This window comes from Sapajus apella, unplaced genomic scaffold, assembly GCF_009761245.1.
Source record: "Sapajus apella isolate SASKATOON/1434 unplaced genomic scaffold, GSC_monkey_1.0 scaffold189, whole genome shotgun sequence".
NCBI classification, from domain to species: Eukaryota; Metazoa; Chordata; class Mammalia; order Primates; family Cebidae; genus Sapajus; species Sapajus apella.
In genome coordinates this window covers 151,972-173,770 of record NW_022437129.1, presented here as the reverse complement: position 1 = coordinate 173,770, position 21,799 = coordinate 151,972, and the positions used below count along the sequence as shown (strand labels likewise).

At 41.6% G+C, this 21,799-nt stretch overlaps 2 protein-coding genes across 6 annotated transcripts in view; both read right to left on the bottom strand.

Moving 5' to 3' along the window:
* ULK2 (unc-51 like autophagy activating kinase 2) overlaps nucleotides 1–21,799 on the bottom strand; it is a 109,594-nt gene that overhangs the window by 44,322 nt on the left and 43,473 nt on the right. For all 5 annotated transcript variants that reach the window (XM_032269191.1, XM_032269195.1, XM_032269194.1 and 2 more), the window contains 3 exons: nucleotides 16,483–16,530; nucleotides 15,723–15,811; nucleotides 3,100–3,271 (listed from right to left, as the gene is read on the bottom strand). In XM_032269191.1, coding sequence (XP_032125082.1) covers nucleotides 3,100–3,271; nucleotides 15,723–15,811; nucleotides 16,483–16,530 — 309 coding nt within the window. The remainder of the gene's footprint in view (nucleotides 1–3,099; nucleotides 3,272–15,722; nucleotides 15,812–16,482; nucleotides 16,531–21,799) is intronic.
* LOC116543550 (prothymosin alpha-like) lies at nucleotides 10,072–11,050 on the bottom strand. Its single transcript, XM_032269196.1, has one exon. The coding sequence runs from the start codon at nucleotides 10,416–10,418 to the stop codon at nucleotides 10,107–10,109; it is 312 nt and encodes a 103-aa protein (XP_032125087.1). The 5' UTR covers nucleotides 10,419–11,050; the 3' UTR covers nucleotides 10,072–10,106.

Below are 21,799 nucleotides of genomic sequence, written 5' to 3'. Positions count from 1 at the left end.
AAAAAAAAAAAAAAAAAAAAAAAAAAGGGCATGATCAACTGTAACAAATGTGGAAATATCAGGACAATGAGGACTGAGAACTGGCCCCCAGGATTTGGCAGCACAAAGATCTTGACAGGAGCAGTTTTGAAACATTGACATCACGACATACAAGAAACAAGGTAACCAGAATAAAACAAAAAATGTCGGCCGGGCGCGGTGGCTCACGCCTGTAATCCCAGCACTTTGGGAGGCCGAGGCGGGTGGATCACGAGGTCAAGAGATCGAGACCATGCTGGTCAACATGGTGAAACCCCGTCTCTACTAAAAATACAAAAAATTAGCTGGGCATGGTGGCGCATGCCTGTAATCCCAGCTACTCAGGAGGCTGAGGCAGGAGAATTGCCTGAACCCAGGAGGCGGAGGTTGCGGTGAGCCGAGATCGCGCCATTGCACTCCAGCCTGGGTAACAAGAGCGAAACTCCGTCTCAAAAAAAAAAAAAAAAAATGTGAATGCTCTTTATGTAGAAAGTATAAAGAAACCTAAGTAGAGAAATACACATTCATGATTAAGTGACTTAATACTGCAAAGAACCTACCTGTCCCTAAATAAGTCATACTATACAGTCAATGCATTTCCCATCAAAATCCCAAAATGGTTTTTATAAACTTATCAAGCTGAAATTAAACAGTATGTGGGGGGAAAGGGCCAAGAATACTGGAATGCTCTCCTGCCCTCTCTGACCACACACACATACTCACACAAATTTGAAAATTATTATAATATAGACAAATAGACCAATGGACTAGAATAGCAAGTCTTTTTTTTTTTTTTTTAAGACGGGGTTTCACCATGTTGGTCAGGCTGGTCTTGAACTCCCAACCTCAGGTGATCTGCCCGCCTTGACCTCCAAAGTGCTTGGATTACAGGCGTGAGCCACCACGCCTGGCCGTAGAATAGCAAATCTTAAAAGAAACCCTATCTTGTATTTAAAGTTGACATGACAAATGTGACACCACATATCAGCAGAGAAAAGACAAATATTTAATAAATAGGACAAGTGATCGATATCTACCTTGCTCCATCTATAAAAATGAATTACAGGTAAAGTTATATGTGGAAAAAAAAATCTTTAGAATATAGGAGAACACCATTATAACACTAGGACAGCATGACAGAGAATATTGGTACAAGTTGTTTGTACCAATATATTATAGAGTTAAGGTTGTAGATATCTAAGGTTTTTAGTTAAAAGAAATTCTGGAACACATACACATGAATGTCTATTTTATATATATTTTTGAGACAGGGTCTCACTCTGTTGCCCGGGCTGGAGTGCAGCGACACAATCATGGCTCACTATATCCTCAAACTCCCAAGCTAAGACTACAGGCATAGGCCACCATACCCAGCTACTTCTTCTATTTTTTGGTAAAGGTGGGGTCTCGCCATGATGCCCTGGCTGGTGTTGAACTTGGGGGGCTCATGTGATCCTCCCACTTCAGCCCCAGAGAAGCTCTAACTACAGGTGTGCACCACCATGTCTGGCTAACTTAAATTTCTATAGGGAAACAATCTCACTATGTTGCTCGGACTGTTTTCAAATTCCTGGGTTCAAGCAATCCTTCCTCCTCATCCTCCCAAACTACTGGGATTACAGGTGTGACCCACAATGCTTGGCTCATTACATTTTGGATAGAGAAAAGGTAGAAATAACCCAAGTATAAATCAGTAGGGAAATGGATAAACAGTGTTTTAGTTACATTGTAAAATTCAGGTATTAAAAATGAATTTTGAATTTTAGAATATTCACATTATACTGAGCATTCCAAATGTAAAAATCTAAAATCTGAAATGCTTCAATGAGCATTTCCATTGAGCCTCATGCTGGCACTCAAAAAGTTTCAGATTTGGGAGCATTTCAGATCTTCTAATTTGGCAGGTTCAACCTGTAACTGCAAAAACACAAAAATTCTACATTATGTATGGATGCAATTATATGTAAAAATATAAAATCTACAGGAAGAATATACTCCTACCAAGAGTGGAAAGAGAAAAGGCACTTTAGCTGTACTTACAGCCTTTTGTATCTTTTAAAAAAAGACATCTAAGACAAGTATGGCAAAATGTTGACCTATATAAAAGTAACACCACAGCCTAGTGCGTGCCTTGAGTATCTGCTATATATTTTGTTTGAAATGTTTCATGATTTTAAAAGTTTTAATTACTTTTTGTAAAAAACATAAAACCATTGTACTAATTGACTTTTATAGGTAACTCTCAGTTCTCACAGTGCTGGTTATAAACTGCCACAGCACTGCTGCTGCAGTCCATGTTTTCCCTTCCCCAGTCAGCTAATACTTAGTGACATTCAGCCTAGGCATTACGGTCTTTACAACAACTAGCACAACTAGCACGGTGCCTAGGATGAGCATCTACTAAATCAGTACTAGATGAACAACTAAAAAGGCCTGATACAAACTTCTGCACATAGTCAGCACTTGCTATTATTCAATTATTAAGGTAATCAAATCTCTAGTTTTTCTGATACTATTCCTTTATGACCAAACCATGGTTCTTTCTGTTTAATAGTTTTACCTAATCTCTCCTTTTTGTAGGTTTTTCTGGTACCCTTCACTATTCCAAAGTACACTGGCTCTATTTAGTCACTTGAATTCTAGTTCCTTTATGAACACTCTTCCCATATATCTATGAAGCTCATTCCTTAACTTAGAAAAGTATTTTCTGAAGGATGTTCAGATTGTTTAACACGCTTCTGACTCAGGTTTTTCCCCAGATGAGTTGTTCCTTTAATTTATTTCCTTAGTTTCACTCATTCGGCTGATTTCTCTATTTCTTTCTATTTGGATACAAACAGAATTTGGTATCATTTCCTTTAAAGTTTTCGTGTACCTTCAGAATCCAAAATTATTGTTTAATAGAAGATGACTGAGCAAATTTTAGAAAGGTAGGAATATAATTCTAAGAATTCAAACAACTAAATAAAATGCTCATTTGAAAAGGTGCCCTACACAAGAAAGCGTAATATATGGGTTTTAAAAAGATGCTAGTTTAGTAGATTAAGAAATATAATGTGTATAAGTAGAAAAGATTCTCACATGAGTGGTCTGACGAGATGTTGTGTGGCACCAAAACAAAGTCATCCGTGTCACAAGAAGAGTTCTTGCTACTAGTACTGGCAGAATCTTTGGAAACTTGTAGATAGTTGGGAGGACCCAATGGTGGGGAAGATAAGTTTTCTTCCTGAATATGCTGCATATCTGGAAGGGACTAAAATTAACAACATAAAATTAAAACTGGCCTAATAATCAAATGTAAGTCAGAACAGCGACTAGACTAAGGAAATTTTTTTTTCCCCACAAAAGCGGGCATAAAGTCCAATTCCATCTAAGGTTCAAAAAATCTGGAAAAGTTTTCCTTTAGAAAACCTTTCTTTTAAAAGTGTTTGCATAAAGACTTCTAAAATGTTTTCCAAAAATGATACTTAAAAATATATTACACCACTTATCACATGTACTTGCCTCCCTCTCTGGAAGTTTTTGAGAAAGTTGAGTTTTTATTATCACAACATCACCAGTTCTAGCTCATGGCCTAACAAAGCAGATACTTAATAACTGTCCACTTAATGACTAAACACAAAATGTTCAGAGACTTTAAATTAATGACATCTTACACACACCAAAGTTTTAAATCTATTATGAAGAAAAATTACAAACAGGAAAGCAAGAGACCACATTATGTAAAAAAGTAGACAAATCAGTAATGTTGCCCGCACTTAAGACCAGAAATGTATTTATAGACTTGGAAAACTTTACAGGTATGCATGTGTTCCTTTCGTTTTTGTTTAACAGGGGGAGTAGTTGGTTTGTTAGTAGGAGGTAGGACGGGAAGGGAAAAAAAGCATGTAAATATATTTAAACAAATACTTAGTTATAACTAGCTACACATCTTTTGTCATTTATCTAGTTCAAGGACCCTAATTGACAACTCATTGAATATCGTGATTATACAATGGTTTTCTACAACAATGAACTTCATAGCTTTTTGTGTTAAGCCCCTATTAACCTGTTTCATCTTTGCCTCTATTTAAGGAAAGGAAAAATACTGTATGATGCTCTTCAAACCCAAGCTTTAACTACCTGGTTTACTGCTGCTGCTCCTTTGAATGTCACGGTGCCATGATATAGGTCATTTCTATCAATCATTTTCATGTGAAATTTTCGTTTCACATTTTTTGAAGAGACTTTATATCTCAAGGTAATGAAGGGAAGGGAAGATGGAAGAACTAGGACTACTGAGCCCCAACCATGGGCTAGGCATTGTTAAGAGCTTTCCATGTTACCTAACTTTAGCCCTATTCTGAACTCCATTTCACATATAAATAAAGTTCGGACAGGTAATTTGCCCTAGATCACACAATTAAAAAGTAGTAAAGCTGGGCTGGGCGGATCACAAGGTCAGGAGATTGAGACCATCCTGGTCAACATGGTGAAACTCCGTCTCTACTAAAAATACCAAAATTAGCTGGGTGTGGTGGCGCACGCCTGTAGTCCCACTCAGGAGGCTGAGGCAGAAAATCACTTGAACCCAGGAGGCGGAGGTCACAGCGAGCCGAGATCATGCCACTGCACTCCGGCCTGGTGACAGAGCGAGACTGTCAAAAAAAAAAAAGGAGTCAAGCTGAGATGTGATTTTAAGTATCTGCCTCCACAATTTCTTTTCAGTGGTTTAGGCAGGAACTTTCCCAGTTTCTCAGTTTTTTCTCCTGCTATCTACAACCACCCTGGTCATTCTGTCTCCTAAAAGACGAGATGCTTCTCTTCCATGGGAGCTCCTCTCTCTCTCTACCTGTTGCTCTGCATCCCATGCTCCTCTACGTCCCCAGTGACGTAGGAAAACTCCCCTCAGCTCTTGACATTTTCACCCTCTCTCTTTATTAAGGCATTTTTCCCCTCTGTACATAACCATGTTTAACTTTCTCACATCTCAAATCCCTACAACCCTCTCGAACTACCATCTCTTCATTGCTTTTTCCTTTTTTTTTTTTTTTTGAATATCACTCTGTCACCCAGGCTAGAGTGCAGTGGCACAATCTTGGCTCACTGCAACCTCTACCACCCAGATTCAGATTCTCCTGTCTCATCCACCTGAGTAGCTGGGATTACAGGCACCTGCCACGGGGCCTGGCTAATTTTTGTAGCTTTAGTAGAGACGGGGTTTCATCATCTTGGCCAGGCTGGTCTTGAACTCCTGACCTCATGATCCACCCACCTCGGCATCCCAAAGTGCTGGGATTACAGGCATGAGCCATTGTGCCTGGCCTCTTTTTAATTTCTTAACGTTTCTTGAAATTATCACATCCTATATATCCCTTAATTCATCATAACCCACTCTGTCTTTAACCCTTGAATAAAATTGCCTTTACTAAGTTTACCAATAATTTCTATTGCCAAGTCCAGCAGGTATTTCCCCTATTCCTTAAGGTACTTGAACTCTGCTCCATCTGCACTGTAGATCACTCTTCTAAACACTCTTCCTTCATTCAGTGATCCTATTTTCTCCTTTCCTCCTACTTCCTGGGGACACCTTCTGAGTCTCTTTTGTGAGTACATACTTCTCATTTGCCCCTTAAAAAGGAAGAGAAGATGAGTATAGAGTTCCACAGGAGCCACTCTGGGCCCTTAACACTTTACTTGTTGTATTTACCCTAGTGACCATGCTCACCGTCCCTCCTACCTTTACCACTCATAGAATGATGGTTCCCCCTTTTTTTTTTTTTTTTTTTTTTTTTTTTTTTTTTTTTTTTTGAGATGGAGTCTCCCTCTATCACCCAGGCTGGAGTGCAGTGGTGCAGTCTTGGCTCACTGCAACCTCTGCCTCCTGGGTTCAAACGATTCTCTAGCCTCAGCTTCCTGAATAGCTGGGACTACAGGCATATGCCACCACACCTGGCTAGTTTTTGTATTTTTAGTAGAGACAGGGTTTCACCATATTGGCCAGGCTGGTCTCAAACTCCTGACCTTGTGATCTTCCTGCCTCAGCCTCCCAAAGTGCTGGGATTAAAGGCATGAGCCACCGTGCCCGATGGTTCCCACATTTTGATCTCCAGCCAAGATTCTGACGAGTTCACTTGCCTATACAACAAATCCATGCCTGTACATTAACTCATCATCTTTATATTCCATAGCATTGCTCCCCAGGTTCCCTCAGAGTGACCCTGCCAGGCAGCCATTGTCACCAGCAAGGTCTCTCTCTTCCTCAGGTCCCAAGTTCAACTCATCATCTTTATATTCCAAAGCACTGCTCCCCAGGTTCCCTCAGAGTGACCCTGCCAGGCAGCCATTGTCACCAGCAAGGTCTCTCTCTTCCTCAGGTCCCAAGTTCAAGCAATCTTCAAGATCTGTGTGTTCTTTGCCTTTCTCTTACCTGGTTCTCCTCTTCTCCTTTCCTACTGCCACCTAGTTCAGGCTTCGTTCTCAAAACAGCAATGATGACAATGACAATAATGATGGTAGTAACAAAAGGTGCAAGGGTCTCAAGGTGTTCTCTCTCCTCTGGTGGAGACCTCTCTGACTCTAACCTAGTCCTCCACCCTGCTTTTGGGATCTAGCTAAAACACACAGTGGATCATATCACTCTTCACTTTAAAATCATTCCAATGGCTCACTACAACTTTTAAGGATGCAACTGAAATTCCTCTGCTTGACATCCAAATCCTGTTGAGCCTCTGCTACCTCTCTAGCTTTCTTTCCCTTCACCCATCACCAATGCTCTCTACATCACCAAACTGAACTGAGTGCAGCCTTCTCCTTTCTGCAATGATAGAAAAGGCCTGCATTCGAGTCATCCACCATGGGAGCCACCACCTAGCTAAGGCTACTAAGCACTTGCAATGTGGCCGGTGTCAATAAGAAAGTGAATTTTTTTTATTTATTTATTTTTCAGGAACTGCCCAGGCAAAGCCTTTCTTTTTTTTTTTTTTTTTTTTTTTTGGTCAGCCACTCAAGACAAAGTCAGTTTCATTCTTCTCCTTAGTGGCTATTGGTAAAAAGTCCGTTTCTTAGTTGTAGATAAGGAAACTGTGCTACTGGGCTAGGGGAATCCTGACCTTACACAAACAGTGCTGACACATTCTGGTCAACAGTAAAATATCTATTTATCTCTTCCACCTATACTGCTTATTTAAAAAAAAAAAAGAAAAGAAAAGAAAAAGAAAGAAAGAAAGAAAAAAAAAAAAAGAATGAAGGAGAGGAAGAAAGAGAAAGAGGAAGAGGGAGGGAGAACAGGGGTGTTGCTTTATTGCCCGGGCTAGAATGCAGTCTAAAAATGGGTATCCCTATTATTGTGATTACTAATAGAGACATGAAAAAAAAAAAATGAGGGAAGAAAATAACAAACAAGCAGCCAACCAATATTTCATTGAAACCTGTAAATAGATGTGATGTGGTACTGATAAGAGTGTATATTTTGTGTATTTAAAGTGGAGAGTTCTATAAATGTTAATTAAGTTTACTTGTTCCGGATCTGAGTTCAGATCTGGATATGGTAATTTTCTGTCTCATTGATCTGTCTAATATTGATGTCGAAGTCTCCCACTATTATTGTGTGGGAGTCTAAGTCTCTTTATAAGTCTTATATATCTGGGTATTCCTGTATTGGGTGCGTATATATTTAGGATCTTTAGCTCTTCTTGTTGCATTGATCCTTTTATCATTATGTAATATCCTTCTTTGCTTCTTTTGATCTTTGTTGCTTTAAAGCAACTCCTGCTTTTTATTTATTTATTTTTGCTCTCCATTTGGTTGGTAAATCTTTCTCCATCCCTTTGTTTTGAGTCTTTGTGTATCCTTGCATGTGAGATGGGTCTGGATGCAGCATACCGATGGGTTTTGGCTTTTTTTGCCTGTCTGTGTCTTTGGATTAGGGGATTTAGTCGATTTAAATTTAGAATTAATATATGTGAGTTTAATACTGTCATTTAATGTTAGCTGGCTGTTTTACCTATTAGTTGATAGAAATTCTTGATTATGTTGATGCTCTTTACTTTTTGGTATTTTTTAGAAAGGCCGATACTGGTTGTTCCTTTCTATTTGTAGTGGTTCTTTCAGAAGCTCTTGTAAAGCAGGCCTGGTGGTGATGAAATCTCTGAGTGCTTGCTTGTTCACAAAAGATTTTATTTTTCCTTCGCTTATGAAGCTTAGTTTGGCTGGATGTAAAATTCTGGGTTGAAAGTTCTTTTCTTTAAGGATGTTGAATATTGGCCCCCACTCTATTCTAACTTGTAGGGTTTCTGCTGAGAGATCTGCTGTGAGTCTGATAGGCTTTCCTTTATGGGTAACCTGACCTTTCTCTCTGGCTGCCCTCCGTATTTTCTCCTTCATTTCAACCCTGGTGAATCTGGCGATTATGTGCCTTGAGGTTGGTCTTCTTGAGGAATATCTTTGTGGTGTTCTCTGTATTACCTGGAGTTGAATATTGTCCTGCCTTGCTAGGTTGGTAAAGTTTTTCTGAATAATATCCTGAAGCATATTTTCCAGCTTGGACTGATTCTCTTCATCACATTCAGGTATACCTATCAAGCATAGGAAGAGAGATCCAAGTTGGCTGATCACTAGCGGCTCGGGATTGTAGCTCCCAGTGAAAGTGCAGAGAACGAGCGGACACCACACTTTCAAATGAATTTTTGTTGCTCACGCACCAGGAGATTCCCAGCGGAGGAGCCCCACGGGTCGCCAGCACGACTCTTGTGGCCGGCGAAGCGGTTTTGCTGCTTCCTTGGTGCGGCGGTTCTTGGTACAGAGTCAGAAAAGCACCATCAATCATAACGCCACTGTTTTGGCCAGCGCAGTGGGTTGCTCAGATTTTAGTGCTGGGAATCAACAAGTTGGACGTCTACTCAGAAACCCAATTATAAAGACAGTAATTATAAAGACCACAGATGGATAAATCTATAAAGAAGGGAAGAAAACAGCCTAAAAAGGCTGAGAATACCCAAAATCAGAACGCCTCTCCCTCTACAGGGGTTCACAGTTCCTCATCAGCAACGGAACAAGGCCTGATGGAGAACGAGTGTGTTCCATTAACAGAAGCAGGCTTCAAAAAGTGGATGATAAGAAACTTCTGTGAATTAAAAGAACTTGTTCTAACCCAATGCAAAGAAACTAAGAACTTTGAAAAAAGGTTTGACGAAATGTTAATAAGAATTCACAATTTAGAGAGGAATATAAGTGAATTAATGGAGCTGAAAAACACAACATGAGAACTTCGCGAACTATGCACAAGTTTTAACAGCTGAATCGATCAAGCAGAAGAAAAGATATCAGAAGTCGAAGACCAACTTAATGATATAAAACGAGAAGACAAGATTAGAGAAAAAAGGAACGAGCAAAGTCTCCAAGAAATATGGGACTATGTGAAAAGACCTAAAGAAAGTGAATTTTAAAATTCACTTTTTTCTTCGGCAAAATAAAATTGCTGTTTATTGCTGGACAGTATTGTTTCACACATATATCAAACAGACCAAAAAAAGCAAACAGACAAAAAAGGAAAAAAAAAAAGAAACCTTTTACGTTTGACCTTATTAACCATAAGGTTACCTTTGAGTAGCGCTCAAACCAACTACTTATAGTAGAGCTAAGTACATACACAAAAAAGTTACTGGAATGCTTGGAATAAGATTTTTTTCTGTTGTCGTTTTTGCTTATTTTACAAGGCTTTTTTTCTCCTTTGAGATTATAATGAACATGGTCACACAAGTCAGAAGTAGGACAGAGAATGCTCCAAAGGCTGGTTTGGTCATCTGACATTATTAAATGGCTGACCCTAAGAATATGTACAAAAATATAAAATGTAAATAAAAAATACAAATTTCCTTTCTAAAGTACTTAAAAATAAAAAAGCAGGGCTTTGGAAGTTTTGGTTCTTTTTTCCTCCCTTGTTGCAAACTCTCATGGTTTGGGCTGGGTGGTCATCTGCAGGTGACACTGCCCACAGCAGGTGGGCTTCTCTACTCAAAGGTAACCACTTTTAGATTCTGAGATGGAGTAAAGGGTGAATAGGTCACACAGCCTTTTTTTTTTTAGTTTGACTTTTCCTTTCTTGCTGTCTAGTCATCGTCATCGGTCTTCTGCTTCTTGGTATCGACATCGTCAAGCTCATCATCTTCAGCTGCCCACTTGCCTACAGCAGACTCAGCTTCCTCTTCCTCACTATCACCTTCTTCTTCATCCTGTTCCTCCCCACCTTCTTCCTCTCTTTCATCTACCTCATTGACAACCTCCTGCTCCCCATTTTCCTCATTATCATTTCCATTAACAGGGGTATCTCTTCCATTTGCCGCCTCTTCCACAACTTCCTCCTTCTCCTTAAGTCCTTGGGTGGTGATTTCGAAGCTGTTATCTACAGCTGCATCTGACATGGTAGGGCAAGCCAGTGATCCAATGCAGGGGATTAAAAAGAAAGTGAGAGTTCAGGGACTCTGGAGATAAAGCTGCTGGAGTCCGTGGTGGCTGAGGTGGCTGGCTGTGAGCACATAGTCGGACAGAGGAGCAACAATGTAAAGATGACTTTTCAGAGCAGCCAGTGGGGCAATTCACTTAATCTTAACAAATTTAAATGTAAATGGCCACGGAGAGCTAGAGAATTCCTTCAGTGGCTCATGCTTCTATGACTTCGGGTACAGAAATTCTTGTGCTTACAGTATCATTCTTTCACTAATTCATCTTGCAAACTTTCTTCAAAACTCAGCTCAAACAATCCCCTATTCTGAGTGCTTAGTCTAATTTTGATGTTCCCTATTCACATTCCCATAAGCAATGAAGACACATATACATATGCTTCTAGCAATGATTGAGTTACCTACCTCTTCTCCATACAATTAAATCAAAACCGCTTAATGTTAGGGACCTGGCCATCTCATTCATTAGTATAAACCAGGACATCACACAAAGTATTCAATAACTGTTATAAAATGAATACATAGGCCAGGTGCCATGGCTCACGCCTGTAATCCTAGCACTTTGAAAGGCCAGGGCAGGCAGATCAGGTCAGGAATTCAAGGCCATCCTGGTCCACATGGCAAAACCCTGTCTCTACTAAAAATACAAAAATTCGCTAGGCGTGGTGGCTCACTCCAGCTACAAGGGAGCCTGAGGCAGGAGAATCACTTGAACCCGGGAGGCAGAGGTTGCAGTGAGCTGAGATCACACCACTACACTCCAGCCTGGGTGACACAGCAAGACTCTGTCTCAAAAATAATTAAATAAATAGGTAGGGCGAGGTGGCTCACGCCTGTAATCCCAGCACTTTGAGAGGCTGAGGCAGGCAGATCACCTGAGGTCAGGAGTTAGAGACCAGCCTGACCAACATGGAGAAACCCCATCTCTACTAAAAATACAAAATTAGCCAGGTGTGGTGGTGCATGCCTACAATCCCAGCTACTTGGGAGGCTGAGGCAGGAGAATTGCTTGAACTCAGGAGACAGAGGCTGCAGTGAGCCAAGATAGCAACATTGGACTCCAGCCTGGGCAAGAAGAACAAAACTCTGCCTATAATTAAATAAATCTTCAAGATTTACCATCTAAATAGCATTTAATTTCTAGTCAGTATCAATAATTAAAAGAGCAATTTGGAGTTTTTTATTGTTCATAATTTTTTGGTTTTGGGGGGCCTACAATTCTTCTGGAATAAAGTAGCAGCTAAATATTTACATGAGAATGTAAAAAAGACAATGTTACATTGCACGCCTGTGTATATCAAGCCTCTGTATGATTCTACACCAGTCCTAGGAACGGGACACATGTATGAAATCATCTTATTTTTGGCAGTTTATGTTAAATATAAGGTCCCATCAAACCATCCCATTTTCTGATCCCACTAACTAAAAATTATATACAAATGTTCCTACTTTCTTTTTTTCCCCTGCTTTCCACTTCATTTCCATTTTTTTAAAAGCCTTCCTAAAATGGTGTTTATTGGTTGGTTGGTTGGTTTTTGAGACAAGGTCTCTCTGTACCCAGCCTGAAGTGCAGTGGAGCAATCACAGCGCACTGCAGCCTCGAACTCAGGGGCTCAAGCGCCCAGCTAATTTTTTATTTTTTGTAAAGAGGGGATTTCACCCATGTTGCCCAAGCTGGTCTCGAACTCCTGGGCTCAAGCAAACCTCCCACCTTGGCCTTCCAAAGTCCTTCCAGGTGCAAGCAAGCATACCCAGCTGACCTTACCTTTTTTTTTTTTTTTTTTTGGAGACAAAGTCTCACTCTGCAGTAGCACAATTTCAGTTCACTGAAACATCCACCTCCCAGGTCCAAGTGATTCTCCCACCTCAGGCTTCCAAGTAGCTGGGATTACAGGCACACACCACCACACATGACTAATTTTTTAATTTTTAGTAGAGACAGGTTTTCTCCATGTTGGCCAGGCTGGTCTCAAACTCCTGACCTCAAGCAATCCACCCACCTTAGCCTCCCAAACTGCTGGATTACAGGCATGAGCCAGTGAGCCTGGCCTAACCTTACTTTTTAAAGAACTCTAATAAATAAGACATTTTAAAAAGGATATGTTTATGCCAGTGACTTATTTTGAGATGGAGTCTCACTCTGTCACCCACACTGGAGTGTAGTGGCGCGATCTCAGCTCACTACAGCTTCTCCCTCCGAGGTTCAAGTGATTCTCCCACCTCAGCCTCCTGAGTATCTGGGATTATAGGCACATGCAGCCATGCTCAGCTAATTTTTGTATTTGAAAAAAACACCGAGACACAGGGTTTTGCCATGTTGGCCAGGCTGGTCTCAAATTCCTGACCTCAAGGGATCCACCTGCCTGGGACTTCCAAAGTGCTGGGATTATAGGCGTGAGACACCATATCCGGCCATATTGTATTTTTTTTTTTTTTTTTTTTTTTTAGACGGAGTTTCGCTCTTGTTACCCAGGCTGGAGTGCAATGGCGCGATCTCGGCTCACCGCAACCTCCGCCTCCTGGGTTCAGGCAATTCTCCTGCCTCAGCCTCCTGAGTAGATGGGATTACAGGCACGCACCACCATGCCCAGCTAATGTTTTTGTATTTTTAGTAGAGACGGGGTTTCACCATGTTGACCAGGATGGTCTCGATCTCTTGACCTCGTGATCCACCCGCCTCGGCCTCCCAAAGTGCTGGGATTACAGGCTTGAGCCACCGCGCCCGGCCCATATTGTATTTTTTTTAAAGAGTACATATAATTTCAGAATGGGAACTCTGATTTGCTGCAAATAAAGATACTTAATTAGGCCCGGCACAGTGGCTCACGCCTGTAATCCCAGCTACTCAGGAAGATGAGGCAGGAGAATCGCTTGAACCCAGAGGTGAAGGTTGCAGTGAGCCCAGATTGTGCCATTGTACTCCAGCCTGGGAAACAAGAGTGAAACTCTGGGGAAAAAAAAAAAAAAGATACTTGATTAGGATTTTTTTTTTAATAGAGGCAGGTTCTTACTATGTTGCCAAGGCTGGTCTTGAACTCCTAGGATCAAGCAATACTCCTGCCTCAGTAAAAATAGGTTTGTCGCCGGGCGCGGTGGCTCACGCCTGTAATCCCAGCACTTTGGGAGGCCGAGGCGGGTGGATCACAAGGTCAAGAGATCGAGACCATCCTGGTCAACATGGTGAAACCCCGTCTCTACTAAAAATACAAAAAATTAGCTGGGCATGGTGGCGTGTGCCTGTAATCACAGCAACTCAGGAGGCTGAGGCAGGAGAATTGCCTGAACCCAGGAGGCGGAGGTTGCGGTGAGCCGAGATCGCGCCATTGCACTCCAGCCTGGGCAACAAGAGCGAAACTCCGTCTCAAAAAAAAAAAAAAAAAATAGGTTTGTCCACCAGAGTTTTTAACATCTAAAAAGACTTTCTCTCTGTCCTGCCTCTCTTCACTCCTCCAGTTAGTTCTACATTCACCTACTCTTTGGCAGCCCTAGCCTGGCTCCTATTTTGTTCTCCTCTTTCAACCAACAAAAACCTCCAAATGTTCTCTCCAGTCAAAGAAAATTTCCAGTTCAACATCCTCCCTGCTGGCCTCTCATCCCTCCGTCACACTACCATCCCACAGGCTCCTTTATGTTTGCTCTCCCAAAATTAGATTCTTCTCTGTTGTTCTTTTCTCTAGCACAAGCTTGCTTTTCATATCACATTGTGTCAAGTATATGGTTTATAATAATGGCCACAATTTATAGAGAATTTGCGATGGCTAGGCACTTCCCACATACTACTACCAGGAGCCTGCAAACAAAGGTTAATCAAGCCTGTGGTCCAGATGAGGGCTCCGTGGCCCACCTCTCTAACTGACTGGCCCAAAGTCACTGAGCGGGCAAGCAGGAGGGCTAGGATTGGTGACAGTGTGCCTGGCTCTTAATTTTTTAGTTCACAAGAATGTAACATAAGACTTATTAACATAATCTCCATTATCTATTTGGTATGAATTTGCAGGGCTGTGTAAGAAAGGTTTGCTGCCAGTTTTGAGACTTGTCGGTTTGCAACAGGCTACATGTGCACCTGCTTTACCTAACAGTTGACACTTCCTGCATTATATACTATGTGCCACACACTGCATGCAGTAATTGCTTGCACTCACTTATGCCTGAAGAACCCTATGAGGTAGGTAAATTGCACTCACTTGACATACAAAAAAAAGGTGTCCTAGTTCATAAGACAGGTAAGGGACGTGGAGGCTCCAAGCCCCATCCACTTAAACCTCTGAGATGCTTCACTTTTATGGCTCCCCTACCTTTCTGCCAGCGGAATTCAAGAAATGCAAGTCTGGGGCTGAGTGCCATGGCTCACACCTATAATCCGAATACTTTGGGAGGCCAAGGCAGGCAGATCACTTGAGGTCAGGAGTTTGAGACCAGCTTGGCCACCATAGTGAAACCCCGTCTCTACTAAAGATACAAAAAAATTAGCTGGGTGTGGTGGCATGCACCTGTTGTCCCAACTACTTGGGAGGCTGAGGCTGGAGAATTGCTTGAACCCAGGAGGCGGAGGTTGCCAAGATTACGCCACTGCACTCCAGCCTGGGTGACAGAGCAAGACTCCATCTCAAAACAAACAAACAAACACCTAAGAGGAGAGCTAGGTAAAACCCTGGGAGAGTAGAGTAGGAAGAAGTGACTAGAGTGATCAGAAGGCCTCGGGATTAGGAAGAAGTACTGAGATGGCAGGGAACACAGCCATGAAGAAAATGACTTGGGAGGTTCAGGGAAAGGAAGAGGTTTGAGTAGAAGCCACCTTAGAGGGCCAGAAATCATGATTAAGAGAATTTAAGTCAGAGAAATCTGGCTCAGAGGTGACTCCTCCATCAGTAGAAATTCCACATACAAAAAAATCCAAGCTCACGTCTACTGCATTCAGACAAAATAAGTATCTACTGCCTAACCACCTGTAATGGTTACTCTTTGTTTACAAGTATCATCACCAAAACACCATACGGTATAAAAAGGCGATAGTACTGTACTCACTGTTTAGAGGAAAATGGCCCAGAGAGGTGGCATTTCTTGCTGAAGCTTACACAGTAACATATGGGCAGAGGTCCAAATACAGGTCCCTTTGACCCAAATATAACGCTTTCTCCCAAACCTCAGCTGCATTAGTAAACATTATGCATAAAAAGAATATCCACAGCATATGTGCATGTTCCATTTGAGAACAGATGTAATAGCACTAACTCTGAAATTCCTTTTAATAAAACCAGAACTTACTGGTGGAGAAGCAAAACGACAAGATGGAGAGCCGACACAGGAGCTTCCAGAGACAGAACCAGAATACACGGGCACTGGAACTGGGCAAGCTGGGGGAAGAAACACAAATGAACTACATCATTTTGTAGTGCAGTCACATGACCTGTATAATAGAAAAACCTGCCAAAACTACCACACCTTTGTGTTCCCCCCAAATTTGCATTCACCTACTTATTATCATAGCTGATAAAACTAAAAATGCAGCAATTACTAAAACTATTCCAACTTCATTTTAGAAGGAAAAATAGAACTATTATTATAAACACAATCCTAAGTATCTAAGAAAATCAGACCAGGCACAGAGACCCACTCCTATAATCTCAACACTGTGGGAGGCTGAGGAGGGAGGATCACTTGAGGTCAGGAGTTTGACACCAGCCTGGCGAACATGGTAAAACCTTGTCTCCACTAAAAACACAAAAATTAGCCAAGCGTGGTGGTGACCACCTGTAATCCCAGCTACTCGGAAGGCTGAGGCAGGAGAATCACTTGCACCAGGAGGCAGAGATTGCACCACTGTACTCCAGCCTGGGTGAAAGACCAAAACCGGACAAAAAAAAAAAACAAAAAAAAAAAAAAAAAAAAAAAAAAAAAAAAAAAGGTAAATTCAATGAAATTTTAAGAGGCACAGTGGAAGATTAATTTCATAATAAAAAAATCATTAATTTTTCCTAAAGCCTGCATTCATCTTTAAATAAAAATACAAAAAATGGGTACTCACATTTCTTAATCGGAACTTGCTCAAGAAAAGGATGACTAAAAAATGATTCTGTAATGAGAAATGAGAATGCAACCTTTAAAGAGACATTGACTAAAATATCAACCAGGCTATTTTCTTCAATGTATTCAACATAATGTCTAAGATCAGAAATAATTTAAATTCTTCAGATAGCCTCCATTTCCTTTAAATGTAAAAGCATATTTTTATAAATCCTCTATGAAATAATTATTTTAATAATCATATAAAATAATCTATCAATAAAAATTAAGTAATTATGAATTCTCAAAACATCTATCACCAATACAACATGCTCTGATGCTACTTACACAGTCATGTTCTCTAAAGAATGCCACCCTCTAGTGGACAGCCCCATGGGAGAACTGTGATCACGAGGCCCATATTAAGCAACCATGTTAACTACACCTGTCAATTGTCCTAAGAGGAAATTGAGACAGCTGATTTATACAACAAACTATCCTTTGCCCCTAGAAGTATTCCTGATTCTGGCTTCACGTTTAAAAGAAAAAAAGCCAGGCACACACAGTGGCTCACACCTGTAATCCCAGCACTTTGGGAGGCCAAGATGGGCAGATCACAAGATCAAGAGATGAAGACCATCCTTGCCAATATGGTGAAACCCAAGCTGTACTAAAAATACAAAAATTAGCCAGATGTGATGGTGCGCACCTACAGTCCCAGCTACTCAGGAAGCTAAGGCAGGAGAATCCCTTGAACCCAGGAGGCAGAGGTTGCAGTGAGCTGAGATCGCAGCCACTGCACTCCAGCCTGATGACAGAAGATTTCGTCTCAAAAAAATAAATAAATAAATAAATAAATAAAAAACTGGCCAGGCATGATGGCTCACGCCTGCAGTCCCAGCACTTTGGGAGGCCAAGGAGGGCAGATCACCTAAGGTCAGGAGTTTGGGACCAGCCTGGCCAACATGGTGAAAAAATACAAAAATTAGCTGGATGTGGCGGCGGGCGCCTATAATCCCAGCTACTTAGTACGCTGAGGCAGGAAAATCACTTGAGCCTGAGAGGTAGTAGTGAGCAGAGATTGTACCACTGCATTCCAGCCTGGGCGACAGAGCTAGATTCTGTCTCAAGGGAAAAAAAGAAAAAAAGAAAAACTGGCTGGGTGTAGTGGCTCACACCTGTAATCCCAGTACTTTGGGAGGCTGAGGTGGGTGGATCATTTGAGGTCAGTAGTTGGAGACCAGCCTGGCCAACATGTAAAACCCTGTCTCTACTAAAAATATAAAAATTAGCCAGGTGTGGTGGCAGTTGAGTGTAATCTCAGCTACTCGGGAGGCTGAGTTCCAGTGAGCCAAGATCACGCCACTGCACTCCAGTTGGATGACAAGAGTGAAACTCCATCTCAAAACAAACAAAAAAACCCAAAAAGCTATTAATTTCAATTTCTTCAGCTATCCACCAAGGTTAAAATCTACATAACCCTGCTAATTAGACAAAGATAAGTTAAGTTGGTAAGTACATGGACGTTCATTATTTTACTCTTTATTTCCTATATTTATTAAAACCCACAAACATAATCTCATTTATCATTAGGGCTCAGACTTTTATATTAACTGTGTATTAATATTTGAATATCACAAGTAGCCGGGCATGGTGGCGCATGCCTGTAATACCAGCTACTCGGGAGGCTGAAGCAGGAGAATCGCCTGAACCTGGGAGGCGGAGGTTGTGGTGAACTGAGATCATGCCATTACACTTTAGCCTAGGCAACAAGAGTGAAACTCTGTCTCAAAAAAAAAAAAAGAGAGAGAATTAGGTTGAAAAGAACAATCTTTTACATAAGGATGGTAAGAACAAGTCAAAGAACCATCCCCACAAAGAGGAACTAACAGCCATGCAATTTCAGGGATAAATGTTCTTTCAAAACCAGAACCGGGGGTGGGATAGAGGAAAAACAAAAAACAGAACTGGAAAATCCCTACAATACTAAATGTTCCAAATTCTTTTACTATACATGAAGTGGTGAAAAAAAAATTAGTGAAGACAGACTGTGGCATGTTAAAATGCTCAGAGGGAAATTATTAGCCTAACACCCATGTTATAAAAGAAGGCCCCAAATCAATATTCCTATTGTTAAGAATCTAAAAATCTAAGAACAAGGCCTCTAAGACTACAAGCTGCTCTCCCAAAGCCTCAGTGAGAGCGGAGCTGCCACAGGGCCTATTCCTAAAGAGCCACCACATGGAGCTGACCCTCTCTGAGCCCCATCTTTGAGGCTATGGTGTTTTCCACCAGGGGTGTCTCTCCTCCTTTCTTCCCTCCCAGGTCTAATGATCAAAGAAATGAAAAAAGCCTGGACAGAGTTTCAGGCTCCGGGCACTTTCTCTGCAAAGCCAATCTGGAATCTGGCCAACTACCTATCATGTTCCATTCCTATGCATGCTACAAAAGTCAACCTCCACAGCACCAAGAGCCCTGGCCACAGCTTGCTGGCACTGGTGTAGACGTGTGGGCCTTTCTAACTATATAATCCAAGAAGGGCAAATGCTTAACAGAAACTGATACAATCGCCACTTGAGAATAGTGGTCTTCCCACCGCATAGTAGTTCATGAAATATCTTCTGTTCTCATAAAGGTCCGCTTTCTTATTTCCCTCTATTTTTCTATGTAAAACAGCCTGAGGAAGGCAGCTTGTTCAAATGGTTAAGCTTTTTTCTTTTTTTATTTTTCACCTCCCTCCTACTGCTGCCTGGTTCAGCTTGTTATAAGTAAGAATTTAAAATAAATGAGGAGTATTCTGGGAATGTGAAAAAGTAGAACCATCAGAAATGTATGTAACACCAGTGAACTATATACTTAAAAATGATTATGATAGGCCAGTCACAGTGGCTCACCTGAGGTCAGGCGTTTGATACCAGCCTGGCCAACATGGTGAAACCTCCTCTCTACTACGAATACAAAAATTAGCCAGGTATGGTGGTAGACACCTATAATCCGAGCTACCTGGGAGGCTAAGGCAGGAGAATCGCTTGAACCTGGGAGGCAGAGGTTGCAGTAAGCCGAGATCACGCCATTGCACTCCAGTCTGGGCAACAAGAGTGAAACTCTGTCTCAAAACAAACAAACGATTATGATAGTAAAATTTATGCAATGTATATTTTACCATGATACAAAATTGTTGAAAAGAGGCCAGGCACAGTAAAACACGCCTGTAATCCCAGCATTGAGACGCCAAGGCAGGAGAATCACGTGAGGCCAGGAGTTTGAGGTCAGCTTGGCCAACATGGTAAAACCCTGTCTCTACTAAAAATACAGAAATTAGCCAGGCGTGGTGGTGGGCACCTGGAATCACAGCTACTTGGGAAGCTGAGGAAGGAGAATCGGTTGAACCCAGGAGATGGAGGTTGCAGTGGGCTGAGATCATGCCACAGCAATCCAACCTGGGCGACAGAGCAAGACCCTGTTTCAAAAAAAAAAAAAAAAAGAGCTGGGCGCGGTGGCTCACGCCTGTAATCCTAGCACTTTGGGAGGCTGAGGTGGGTGGATCACCTGAAATCAGGAGTTCAAGACCAGCCTGGCCATCACGGTGAAACCCCATCTTTAAAAAAAAAATTTTTTTTTTAAATGAAAAGATGAAAGCAATTTTGAAGACACAACAGGAGACTAAATATGAACCTTGATATTAATAAACCATCTTAAGATGATGGCAGAACATGCTGAAGAACATATAGAAGTGTGTGACCCAAGACTGGGTGCAGCGCTTCATGCCTGTAATCACAGCATTTGGGAGGCCAGGTCTTCGAGACCAGCCTGGCCAACAGGGTGAAACCCTGTCTCTACTAAAAATACAAAAATTAGGCCGGGCGCGGTGGCTCACACCCATAATCCCAGCACTTTGGGAGGCCGAGGCGGGTGGATCATGAGGTCAAGAGATCAAGACCATCCTGGTCAACAAGATGAAGCCCTGTCTCTACTAAAAATACAAAAATTAGCTAGCCATGGTGGCTTGCGCCTGTAGTCCCAGCTAATCGGGAGGCTGAGGCAGGGAGAATTGCTTGAACCCAGGGGGCAGAGGTTGTGGTGAGCCAAGGTCGCGCCATTGCACTCCACCCTTGGTAACAAGAGCTAAACTCTGTCTCAAAAAAAAAAAAAAAATACAAAAATTAGCTGGGTGTGGCGGCACATGCCTGTAATCCCAGCTACTAGGGAGGCTGGGGCAGGAGAATTGCTTGAGTCCAGGAGACAGAAGTTGCAATTAGCCAAGATCATGCCACCTCACTCCAGCCTGGGCAACCGAGTGAGACTCCATCTCAAAATGAATAAACAAATAAAACAAAAACAAAACCAGAAACATCTGACCCAGTGGACCAAGGAAAACTAAATTTGTATTCTGATTTTGGCACATATCTTGGAAACATTATGTTGCTTTTTTTTTTTTTTTTTGTAAAGCCAAGTTTTGCTCTTGCTGTCCAGGCAGGACTATAATGGTGCGATCTCGGCTCACTGTAACCTCCACCTCCTGGGTTCAGGAGATTCTCCTGCCTCAGCCTCGCGAATAGCTGGGATTATAGGCAGGCACCACCACACCGGGCTAAATTTTGCATTTTTAGTAGAGGCAGGACTTCACCATGTTGGTCAGACTGGTCTCAAACTCCTGACCTCAGGTGATCCACCCACACCCGCCTCCCAAAGTGCCTGGATTACAGGCGTGAGCCACTGCGACCAGCCAGTGGCTACGTAGCAGATAAGTTCTGCTACTTATCTTAATGACAGCAACATACACTATCAGGAGAAACTCACAGTAACTGCTTAACTCTGACTATTTAATAACAAGTAAATTTTAAAATATATCCCAGACAAATCCTTTTCTACTTACACTGGCAACTTTTTCTGCTTTACAACTTTAAATTTTTACCCTCTTACCACTACAACTCTTTCTTCTTGGTAGACAAAATTAGTGAATATAGGAATCAATTTTATATACTTCACCAAAAATATCTGCACTGAATGTACATATTTAACCTTTCATCTAATTATTTAAACTGAGGTCCTCTTCTTAGACTATCATCATCATATGTATATGTCTATATATATGCATGCATGTACAGCTGTCCCCTTTCTCTGTGGTTCAGTATCCACAGTCAAATATGGTCCAAAAAAGAAAATCCCAGAAATAAACAACTCTTAAGTTTTACATGGCACACTGCTCTGAACAGTGTGATGAAATCTCACATTGTCCTAATCCATCCCACCTAGGACATAAATCGTCCTTTCATCAAGTATACTCAAGCTGTATGTATAACCTACCCATTAGTTGCTTAGAAGCAGTCTCGGTTATC

What these genes read in the sequence shown, in the direction of transcription:
- LOC116543550 (XM_032269196.1), bottom strand. Translation starts at nt 10,418, where the DNA reads ATGTCAGATGCAGCTGTAGATAACAGCTTCGAAATCACCACCCAAGGA.